General features: G+C 42.1%; 1 protein-coding gene and 1 long non-coding RNA gene across 2 annotated transcripts in view; both read left to right on the forward strand.

The window, feature by feature from the left end:
• Window positions 1-12,500, forward strand: part of LOC127629180 (uncharacterized) — an 82,216-nt gene that overhangs the window by 29,010 nt on the left and 40,706 nt on the right. The window lies entirely within an intron of this gene.
• LOC127629157 (inactive tyrosine-protein kinase PRAG1-like) overlaps window positions 1-12,500 on the forward strand; it is a 29,094-nt gene that overhangs the window by 1,079 nt on the left and 15,515 nt on the right. Inside the window, 2 exon segments of the mRNA XM_052106260.1 lie at window positions 7,999-8,371; window positions 8,783-10,248. Coding sequence (XP_051962220.1) covers window positions 8,132-8,371; window positions 8,783-10,248 — 1,706 coding nt within the window. The 5' untranslated portion in view covers window positions 7,999-8,131.

Raw genomic sequence — 12,500 nt, forward strand, 5'->3', positions numbered from 1 at the left:
AATCGAAATACAGCCTTGTGCAATTACTAAAGCTTAAAAGGTTGCGTTTTAACGTATTAGCTGTGTCCGAAATCGCCCCCCATCCATTATATAGTGTGCTAGTTTGGGTGTTTTGTAGTAGTGTCCGAATTAATTCCCTACATCTCATTCCCTACATTTGTTCACTCATTCTTACCCACAATGCAATCTGATTTGGAGTGTTCCTTCGACGCAACCCCAGAAACACTACGCTGCATGTATACTTAAGTATAACAAACAAATATAATAATGTCGATTTGATAAAATGTGTTTTTATATATATATATATATATATAAAAAATGAAAAACAGGATGAAGATTTATTGTATTAATATATTATTTAAAAAGAATAACGTGGCCGAAGTATTTAAAAAAGTTCATATGTGACGTTTCTGCGACGTCCCCAGAGCTCCGACGATCGGTGTATACGTTAGTGTCCGAATTCACTCACTCGTTTCGTTCAGTCACTGTTGAGATATAGTGCACTAACTGACATTCACTATATAGGAAATAGTGAATGAGTGAATGGACGTGGCAATAGTCCGCATTCAACGCTTCAGTCAGCACTGTGAGCAAGCGGCGCCCTCTAGCGGTCTGGATTGCTATTATACCAATTATAGCACTATAATACAGAATTTAAAAGGGATTTTTGTTCCTTTGTTCATTTCAATTTTTTCCATGATGCGGTTGGTATTTCTGTATAGCCCCTATGCATCGTATGGATGTAGTGTTCTATCATATACAGTTCATGCATAGTGTAAAAGTCAACATGTTCAGATGGCTTAATGCTGAAGAGTTTTAGATGAGTTAAGCATCACGCACCCCCTGCAGAACATCTGTAGGAGAAACCGTCAGCTCAAGTGTCTTCAGCTGGTGCAGGAACAAAGAGTTGCACGTCTCTTGTGTTGTCTTGAGTTTTCACTTGTCAAACTTGTTGCCAGTGAGTCTAACGGCGGGACACGTCCCACATTCCCCGTCTCTTGACTTGCCCTGAGCAAACACGGCGCTGCTGACAGACACTACACCCTGCAGGCTAGGGTTTTTCACTTATCTACATGTATTGAAGTGTGCTATGAATGAAGCTTTTGGGCAGGGTAAGATGAAAGGGATTGTTCAGCTAAAACAATGGAAATTCTGTAATCATTGACTCACCCTCATGTCGTTCCAAACCTGTAAGACGAAGTAAAAAAAAAAAGAATTTCCATACAGCGACCGTTCATAGTTTCAAAAAGGACAAAACATATTTGGCAGCTTTATAAGGAGAAACACTTTAAAATGTATGTTGTTATTCACTGAAAATTTTCACGTGGAAGATTTTCATCGAATACCGATTAAATTTGGGTCTGTTCCTCATGACTCCTGTCTTCAAAAGACTGGGAATATAGTGCATGAGATGTCATCGACTAATCAAGTACTCGAACTTGCACTTACAGTACTACGAGTAATCGATTAGTCATTTGAGTACTCGACTACAAAATTACTTCCCTATTTTATATGCTTTTATGCAAATTTTTTTGTCCTGTTCATAGTTTGACAGTCATTGTCACTATAAATCATTGTTGTATGGAAAGAGCTACATAAAGATTCTTCAAACAGGTCCTCGTGCTGGTGCAGTCACTCGCCTCAATGTGGGTGGCGGAGGACGAGTCTCGGTTGCGTCCGCTTCTGAGACCGTCAATCCACGCATCTGATCACGTGACTCATTGTGCATGACACCGCGGAGACTCACAGCATGTGGAGGCTCATGCTACTCTCCACGATCCACACACAACTCACCACACGCCCCATTGAGAGAACCACTAATCACCACCACGAGGAGTGTTATCCCATGTGACTCTACCCTCCCTAGCAACCGGGACAATTTGGTTACCCCATGTGACTCTACCCTCCCTAGCAACCGGCCAATTTGGTTACCCCATGTGACTCTACCCTCCCTAGCAACTGGCCAATTTGGTTAACCCATGTGACTCTACCCTCCCTAGCAACCGGCCAATTTGGTTAACCCATGTGACTCTACCCTCCCTAGCAACCGGGACAATTTGGTTACCCCATATGACTCTACCCTCCCTAGCAACCGGGACAATTTGGTTACCCCATGTGACTCTACCCTCCCTAGCAACCGGGACAATTTGGTTACCCCATGTGACTCTACCCTCCCTAGCAACCGGGACAATTTGGTTACCCCATGTGACTCTACCCTCCCTAGCAACTGGGCCAATTTGGTTACCCCATGTGTCTCTACCCTCCCTAGCAACCGGGCCAATTTGGTTACCCCATGTGACTCTACCCTCCCTAACAACCGGGACAATTTGGTTACCCCATGTGACTACCCTCCCTAGCAACCAGCCAATTTGGTTACCCGATGTGACTCTACCCTCCCTAGCAACTGGGCCAATTTGGTTACCCCATGTGACTCTATCCTCCCTAGCAACCGGCCAATTTGGTTACCCCATGTGACTTTACCCTTCCTAGAAACTGGCCAATTTACCTACCCTCCCTAGCAACCGGGCCAGTTTGGTTACCCCATGTGATTCTACCCTCCCTAGCAACCGGGCCAATTTGGTTGCTAAGGAGACCTGACTGGAGTCACTCAGCACGCCCTCGATTCAAACTCACGATGGAAGCGCTGTGTTTGCAATCAGCTTTTTCCACAATGACTCTGTTCGATACAGGAATCTATTCAATCTATTCTTTCTTGCTGCAAGTATATAAAGGCACGTTTGGTTAAAACAGGAAGTAACGCGCCCTGTTTCAAACCTGTGCAGCCTGTAGCAGCTGATTACACGCCAGGCCAAAAGTGACCTATTTCAGATCAGCGTGATTGAGTTGGGTGTGATCGCACAGATGCATTTGACTGTAAAGGCAACATAAAGACCACATTCTCATATACCTGCATTATTACTCTGGGCTTAGGGAGTATTTATTTACAACTCGTGTGTGTGTTCTCACCAGCGGTTGTGAAGACACGGTTGGACATTGTTGCGGTGTGAAAACTCACCCTGGTGTCAGTCGCCCCTCCACATTCCAAACATTCCACCCCCTCGGTGAACGCTCCGGCGCTCCGGCCTTCAGGAACATGAGAATGCATTCTAAAGCTGAAACTCCAGACCTGGGTGTTCTGAGGTCACTCGGACTGAACGAGAGGCTAATTTTGGCAACCTGGGAAACTGGCGTTTGAGATTGTTTGCGGGGTGAACACTAAGGATCAGTCGGTCTGGACTTGCATTGAATCAAGAAGTCATTTTATTGGCTAGTTTAGTAGAAATGCAAAGATGATTTGCTTTTAAAGACTGTAAAACATTCTTAATATATTACTATCCAAATAAAAGAGGAAACATGTGACTTATGGATAGAGCTGGGTTGGCTATGAAATATTATTATTATTTTAGCTTGTTTTTTAACTGTGCGTTACTTCTCGCTTGAAGCATTTTAAATCTAACGACTCTTTAGAAAATGCATATTGGGACTGAACAAATGATCTAATAAATAATCAAGATTACAATGAGCTGCCAGTTAATAAATATTTGTGAAAAGTGTAAATTATATTCCATTGAGTCCTCCTCCTGTTGCACACAAAGTGTTTTAGCACTTGATCATGACTGTGAACTTGACGGTCTTGGCATGAAAGTCATTTAGAAACCATATTGGATGTGTAGCTTACCTAAAGAATATGGATAATCGATTATTGGGGGCTCGGGGTATCTGAGCGTGTATTGACGCTGACTATCACACCTGGAGTCGTGAGTTTGAATCCAGGGTGTGCTGAGTGACTCCAGCCAGGTCTCCTTAGCAACCAAAATGGCCCGGTTGCTAGGGTGGGTAGAGTCACATGGGGCAACCAAATAGGCCCGGTTGCTAGGGAGGGTAGAGTCACATGGGGCCACCAAATTGGCCCGGTTGCTAGGGAGGGTAGAGTCACATGGGGTAACCAAATTGGCCCGGTTGCTAGGGAGGGTAGAGTCACATGGGGCAACCAAATTGCGCCGGTTGCTAGGGAGGGTAGAGTCACATGGGGCAACCAAATTGGCCCAGTTGCTAGGGAGGGTAGAGTCACATGGGGCAACCAAATTGGCCCAGTTGCTAGGGAGGGTAGAGTCACATGGGGCCGCCAAATTGGCCCGGTTGCTAGGGAGGGTAGAGTCACATGGGGCAACCAAATTGGGCCGGTTGCTAGGAGGGTAGAGTCACATGGGGCAACCAAATTGGCCCAGTTGCTAGGGAGGGTAGAGTCACATGGGGCAACCAAATTGGCCCAGTTGCTAGGGAGGGTAGAGTCACATGGGGCCGCCAAATTGGCCCGGTTGCTAGGGAGGGTAGAGTCACATGGGGCAACCAAATTGGGCCGGTTGCTAGGGAGGGTAGAGTCACATGGGGCAACCAAATTGGGCCAGTTGCTAGGGAGGGTAGAGTCACATGGGGCAACCAAATTGGCCCGGTTGCTAGGGAGGGTAGAGTCACATGGGGCAACCAAATTGGGCCGGTTGCTAGGGAGGGTAGAGTCACATGGGGCAACCAAATTGGCCCGGTTGCTAGGGAGGGTAGAGTCACATGGGGCAACCAAAATGGCCCGGTTGCTAGGGAGGGTAGAGTCACATGGGGCAACCAAATTGGCCCGGTTGCTAGGGAGGGTAGAGTCACATGGGGTAACCTCCTCGTGGTCGCTATAATGTATAATTGTTAATACAATACATGTAGTTTTACGGTAAAATGTTGTAAAAAATATTTTTTATGTAAAAGTATGATTTTCTGAATAATTAACAGTAAAATGTATATTATGTTCAGCAAGACAGTACATGTACTTTTACACTAAATTAATGTTAAAATTACAGTAAAACAGAATAACCGGGCGTTCCCAGAATTCCCTGCGTGACCCGTTATATTTAATGGGAATAGTTCTGTTCTTGTTTGTAATATCAGTTATGTACATTGGGCTGTTCTGTGTTATAGTTCATGTTTACTGTATTATTTTAATTTCACATGTTCCCCTGATGGTGTTTAGTGTTTATTGATCATGATGAACAGTGATTAATAATACATTAGAAAGAGAAAAGAAGACTTTAACAGTTTCAGGAGGTTAATATATTAAGATTACCATTTAATAATATAAATAACGGTAATGCACCGTAAAATATACAGGCATCAAAATTACATCCCATGAAGCAAAATATACTTATATTCACAATCTATTCTCTTAAAGCAAGTGTAAATATCTGATCTGCTGCTTCTCAGGTGAATGCATTTTTTTTAAATGATTTTTAGATATTTTAAAATATTTGTATTTTTTATATAATATTCAACATTCTCAGATAATATTTATTTATTCTGCAGGATAGCAGGTAAAGTAAATGTACATTGTTTTAAAGGAGTTTTAGATATTTAGACACATATATTATGATTCAATAAGTGTCGAGTCATCATGTTATAGTCTAGCTGCATTATGCGTGTGCGCTCGAGGGATGAGCGTCCCGTGACAGTGTGAATCAGCCGGTGCAGTTTCAGTCTCTCCCCCTTAGATCGGGACATTCACACGACTCATAGAAGAGACGCCGACCACACAGAGAAATTACAGTTTCAGAGTTTGTAGTTATTTACCTGAACTACTTCTGTATTATTTGAATTTTAATAAAGCTATAACGCATTAAATATAACGCATTAAAGATGCAACGCATTAAATATAACCGCATTAAAGATGTATTGCATTAAATATAACTGCATTAAAGCTGTAACGCATTAAATATAACCGCATTAAAGCTGTAACGCATGAAATATAAAAGATGCGACGCATTAAATATAACTGCATAAAAGATGCGACGCATTAAATATAACTGCATTAAAGATGTATCGCATTAAATATAACTGCATTAATGATGTACGCATTAAATATAACGCATTAAAGATTTAACGCATTAAATATAACTGCATTAAAGATGTAACGCATTAAAGATGTAACGCATTAATCATAACCGCATTAATCATAACCGCATTAATCATAACCGCATTAAAGATGTAACGCATTAAATATAAATGCATTAAAGATGCAACACATTAAATATAACCGCATTAAAGATGTAACGCATTAAATATAACCGCATTAAAGATGTAACGCATTAAATATAACTGCATTAAAGATGCAACGCATTAATCATAACCGCATTAAAGATGCAACGCATTAATCATAACCGCATTAAAGATGTAACGCATTAAATATAAATGCATTAAAGATGCAACGCATTAAATATAACCGCATTAAAGATGTAACGCATTAAATATAACCACATTAAAGATGTAACGCATTAAATATAACCGCATTAAAGATGCAACGCATTAAATATAACCGCATTAAAGATGCAACGCATTAAATATAAATGCATTAAAGATGCAACGCATTAAATATAACCGCATTAAAGATGTAACGCATTAAATATAACCACATTAAAGATGTAATGCATTAAATATAACTGCATTAAAGATGCAACGCATTAATCATAACCGCATTAAAGATGTAACGCATTAAAGATGTAACGCATTAAAGATGTAACGCATTAAATATAACCACATTAAAGATGTAACGCATTAAAGATGTAACGCATTAAATATAAATGCATTAAAGATGCAACGCATTAAAGATGTAACGCATTAAAGATGTAACGCATTAAATATAACCACATTAAAGATGTAACGCATTAAATATAACTGCATTAAAGATGCAACGCATTAATCATAACCGCATTAAAGATGTAACGCATTAAAGATGTAACGCATTAAATATAACCGCATTAAAGATGCAACGCATTAAAGATGCAACGCATTAAAGATGCAACGCATAACCGCATTAAAGATGTAACGCATAACCGCATTAAAGATGCAACGCATTAAATATAACTGCATTAAAGATGCAACGCATTAAATATAACCGCATTAAAGATGTAACGCATTAAAGATAACCGCATTAAAGATGCAACGCATAACCGCATTAAAGATGTAACGCATAACCGCATTAAAGATGCAACGCATAACCGCATTAAAGATGTAACGCATAACCGCATTAAAGATGCAACGCATAACCGCATTAAAGATGCAATGCATAACCGCATTAAAGATGCAACGCATTAAATATAACCGCATTAAAGATGCAACGCATAACCGCATTAAAGATGGAACGCATAACCGCATTAAAGATGCAACACATAACCGCATTAAAGATGCAACACATAACCGCATTAAAGATGTAACGCATAACCGCATTAAAGATGCAACGCATTAAATATAACCGCATTAAAGATGTAACGCATTAAAGATAACCGCATTAAAGATGCAACGCATTAAATATAACCGCATTAAATATAACCGCATTAAATATAACCGCATTAAAGATGTAACGCATTAAAGATGTAACGCATTAAATATAACTGCATTAAAGATGCAACGCATTAAAGATGTAACGCATTAAATATAACTGTATTAAAGATGCAGCGCATTAAATATAACCGCATTAAAGATGCAGCGCATTAAATATAACCGCATTAAAGATGCAACGCATTAAATATAACCGCATTAAAGATGCAACGCATTAAATATAACCACATTAAAGATGCAATGCATAACCGCATTAAAGATATAACGCATTAAATATAACAGCATTAAAGATGCAACGCATTAAATATAACCGCATTAAAGATGCAACACATAACCGCATTAAAGATATAACGCATTAAATATAACCGCATTAAAGATGCAACGCATAACCGCATTAAAGATGTAACGCATTAAAGATAACCGCATTAAAGATGCAACGCATTAAATATAACAAGCCATTTATCAATGTCATTTTTTCATTTAGCAATCTTTATAAATGATAAAATGCATTAAGATTGGTCATTATAATCCATGTTTTAACTGCCAAAAACATTTAAGTAATTTTCCAAATACCAGTTTCTCTTAATAATCGTCTGATCTTTTCTCTTGTGATTTATCTTTTAGATTAACAGGCTACATCTTTCCTGATCTGATCACTCACTATGATGAAACGCCGTCCGCCGTTTGCGTGCGGTTCCGTACAGCAGTGACGCTGCAGTCGAGACCAGACAGACGAGAAGTCCAGGTCTGCGTTAAAATGTCCGCGTGTGGTGAGTTTGCAGAGCACGTGTGGAAACCAGGCTCCTGTAAGAACTGCTTTCACCCTCGCAGTGCGCATGCACAGACGGGCACAGCGGGCATCATCAGAAGCAGTCTGACTGCTGAAGACGAGGATGGGTTGACGTCTCCCTCACCCTATAGTAAACCCACCATCGCTGTCAGACCCACTATGATGAACATGGACATCGCAATGGACATCAACATGAACATGGAGCAGGTAACTCGCGCTGCAGCGCTTTTCAGGAAGGGCTAAATCATTTCCTGGACTGATTATAAAGCTGGAAATAATTTAACGGCATCTGAGGCCTCAAATAAGATGACTGATTCATTATTTGTACTCTGATGAATAACTGTCAATGAAAGCAACGCATGGGTCGCATTTATGGGTCAATGCAATGCTTTTGTTTTTAAAGCAGAGCCTGTTTGGCATGCCTAGATCTTCACTAACCTTCGCTTTGCATGTATGCAACTTTATCAGCATTCTGTCGGCATGTGAATGCATGTTTATTTACATCTTGCATTGGCAGTTTTATTGATTCACACATAAAACGGGTGTTTATAATGATGCAAACGCATGTATTCCAGTCCTTGAGTTATTCATTAAACTATTGTCGGTTCTGTATCTCAGGAGAACCAGAAAAGCTCCATTGGACTGAGGAAAGCTCTGCATTTGGCTCCTTTGTTCATCGATAGCGGCGGATGTAATAGGACAGTAATGCAGAACGGGGTTTCTGGAAAGAAGGAATATCCCGACAAGTTCCCCCAAAGCATTTGTTCACCCACTGGATTATCCAAAGACTGCATGATTATCAACAATATATTTGTGAGTCAAGAAAACGGCTGCGGCCCACATAATTGGAGAGACGGCGACCCCTATAGACCACCGGCACCAACGATCAAGAGCACTTACGCAAATGGAGATTCATGTCTTCACCAAATGACTGAAAGAACCCTGTCAATCGGAAACAATGATGGACTTATGAGCCCTCTGAGGTCATCTATAGAGGAAAGGCAAACACCTTTGGGAGTCACACAAGGGAAGAGGGTTAACAGAACTTCTAATGTGACGCACAGTACCTCACCGTCCTCTACAGTGACTCAAGACTTTCACGAAAACCTGTCGGACTCTTGCTTGGATCCAAGCAGCACTGGTTCCTTAAAGGGACTCCCGAGCCCTCAAAACTCCCCAGATTCTGCAAGCGTTCCTCCCAACGGACTTGAGGAAAGTGAGCCGATCTATGCGGAGAGCACCAAGAGGAAACGGCGAGACGGGAAGTCACCGCAGTCCACCGAGTCCGAATTGGAGGTCAACATCAATGAAAGTCAAAGGGCAACCATTACTGTCATCGCCGCTCATACGGAGGAGAACAACCTGACGTTCTACTTGAGCAGCCCGGATTCTGCTGTAAGCACCCAATGGACCCACTTTAGCCCCACGGCACCCAAAGATGTGTCTAGCACAGCGTTCACTTGGCCAAATGTCCCCGAAACCACCGAAACGTTCCCTGTACCTTGTAACCAACCAAAGCCTCAATCTAGTCCCCCAGTACCCCCAAAGATCAACACTCGGTCGCCAAGACTTGGTACCTCCAGTCTCTGCTTGCTACCTTTACCTGAGCTCAGCTTCCATTTGGTTCTTCCTCCAAAAGATATGACCCCCGCTCCCTCCCAAGAGATCAACCACCCCCCTGGCCCAGCTTATGCCCACTCGGAGCGGAGACTCAAGCCTCAAAGTGCCAGGAGTCTTGAGGGTTGTATTGATGAGGTGGAAGAAGAGGTTGAGCCAGAGGAGGGTACGACCCAGAGAGCCGGCTCTTGTGGCAGGCCGGGCGACTTCATCAATGGACCTGCTGTTTGGGGCTGTGAGTCTAAAGAATGGAGTGAGGGCAGAGCATCGCCAGGCACCAACACAAACAAAAGCACCAGTCAGATGCAGACTGGTGTCCCAGCGGAGGACAACAGAGTGAGCGAGAGCACACTTACCAGAGTCGTCTCAAGCCCATCTCCTCTTGACAACTCCACCGAACTCAATACGGAGAAAGCCGCCAGTCGAGACCCGGTGCCACCGCCACCCCCTCCTAAGAAGCACCATCGGTGAGAAATACAGCTAATATTTACAAACATATTGTCTGTTGTTTTATCGAATGGTTTTCTTCGCCCAGAATTCGATAACACTCACGATTTGATCGTTTGATCACTTGTTCTTCAGGCTCCTGACAGTAGATGCTTAGTCTTCGAAAGTGGCCATTCTGCTTTCGATTTTGTATTGTTTGTTAGTCACTTTGGTGCGCCTCTGGTTTCATTTTGATGATGGTGATGGTTTGTTTTATTATCTTTTGGTGGTTTATCTATTGTGGGACATCGCTGATACTGTCCTCGGTTGAATTAGACATCTGCGTTTATTGTCATTGCTTGAGTTCACAGCTTGGTGAGTTACTGAAAGTTATTTAAATGTAAAATCAGCTACAACATAAAATTGTGTAGGACCCCCTTGTGCCAACCTGCATCTGCGTGGCATGATTGTTGGGCTGGTTTGAGTTTTTCTGGGATTTTCACACACAACAGTCTCTAGAATTTACTCAGATTGGTGCCAAAAAACGAAAAACATCCGGGCGCTGTTTTGCTGGCACAAGGGGGAGCTATACAATATTACGCAGGTGGTTTTTAATATTGTGACTGATGTATGTTACAGGGCTGCCAAAGCTGTGCAAACCTCAGACATTGGCTTTACCCACCCAAATAAATGCAAGAATATGGGACGCTTGAGCATTTTGAGTGCTTCAAAACAGGATGGGAGTCCTCTTCAAAAATCCCATAGTGGGCTAAATCACATAACTGGTACTCAGAAGGTTGCTGGTTCGATCCCCACAGTCACCACCATTGTGTCCTTGAGTAAGACACTTAACTCCAGGTTGCTCCGGGGGGATTGTCCCTGTAATAAGTGCTCTGTGTAATACATTGGTACTCAGAAGGTTGCTGGTTTGAAACCCAGTCACCACCATTGTGTCCTTGAGTAAGACACTTAACTCCAGGTTGCTCCGGGGGGGGATTGTCCCTGTAATAAGTGCTCTGTATAATACATTGGTACTCAGAAGGTTGCTGGTTTGATCCCCACAGTCACCACCATTGTGTCCTTGAGTAAGACACTTAACTCCAGGTTGCTCCGGGGGGGATTGTCCCTGTAATAAGTGCTCTGTATAATACATTGGTAATCAGAAGGTTGCTGGTTTGAAACCCAGTCACCACCATTGTGTCCTTGAGTAAGACACTTAACTCCAGGTTGCTCCGGGGGGGATTGTCCCTGTAATAAGTGCTCTGTATAATACATTGGTAATCAGAAGGTTGCTGGTTTGATCCCCACAGTCACCACCATTGTGTCCTTGAGTAAGACACTTAACTCCAGGTTGCTCCGGGGGGATTGTCCCTGTAATAAGTGCTCTGTATAATACACTGGTAATCAGAAGGTTGCTGGTTTGATCCCCACAGTCACCACCATTGTGTCCTTGAGTAAGACACTTAACTCCAGGTTGCTCCGGGGGGATTGTCTCTGTAATAAGTGCTCTGTAAGTCGCTTTGGATAAAAGCGTCTGCCAAATGCGTACATGTAAATGTAAATGGATAAAATACGGGACGTCTGGCAAAAATGGGACCGTTTTAAACCCTATCAGCAATAAACATTGCATTCGCCACCTCTCCCTTTTTTAAGATGTTTTCTGTGAATGTGTTAATATTTGCATGCTCTCATGAAAAACATCCATTGCTGAACTCTCACGCATAGTGACCGTACACAAGTTTGCATCGTTACTATGACAACTATGTGGAAATGCTTGCAAAAGCAACTGCAGTCTGAACAGATTGAACTAGGCCTTAAATAATTAGCATTTTTCAATTAATCGGTGCGAGAGTTGCCGATTTTCATCATTTCGTCATTTCAAAATAAGAGTCCCTGGCTTGTTTATACATATAAGTCCTGCGTTATGCACCAAATATTTTCTTTTCTGGTTATTTTGGGGATTTTGGTTGAACAATAAACTGCATCTGAGATTTTATTCATTTAGGACTCTTTGTCTGTGCCATTCTATGAATCAATTTTAAAAAACGATTAGCAGATTAATCGGTTATCGGCCTTTCCCACCACTTTAGTTACTGGTATCGGTAATATTCACTATCGGACGTCCTCAACCTCAAATTTCAATCACATTTCACAAGTCCAAATAAGGGAATGTTCACATATTACCGCTTCTGAAGAGCCTCAATCCGGGTGGTGGAGGACGAGTCTCAGTTGCGTCCGCGTCTGAGACGTCAATCCGCGCATCTTATCACGTGACTTGTTGAGCGTGTTGCCA

Source organism: Xyrauchen texanus, chromosome 35 (assembly GCF_025860055.1).
Source record: "Xyrauchen texanus isolate HMW12.3.18 chromosome 35, RBS_HiC_50CHRs, whole genome shotgun sequence".
Classification (NCBI taxonomy): domain Eukaryota; kingdom Metazoa; phylum Chordata; class Actinopteri; order Cypriniformes; family Catostomidae; genus Xyrauchen; species Xyrauchen texanus.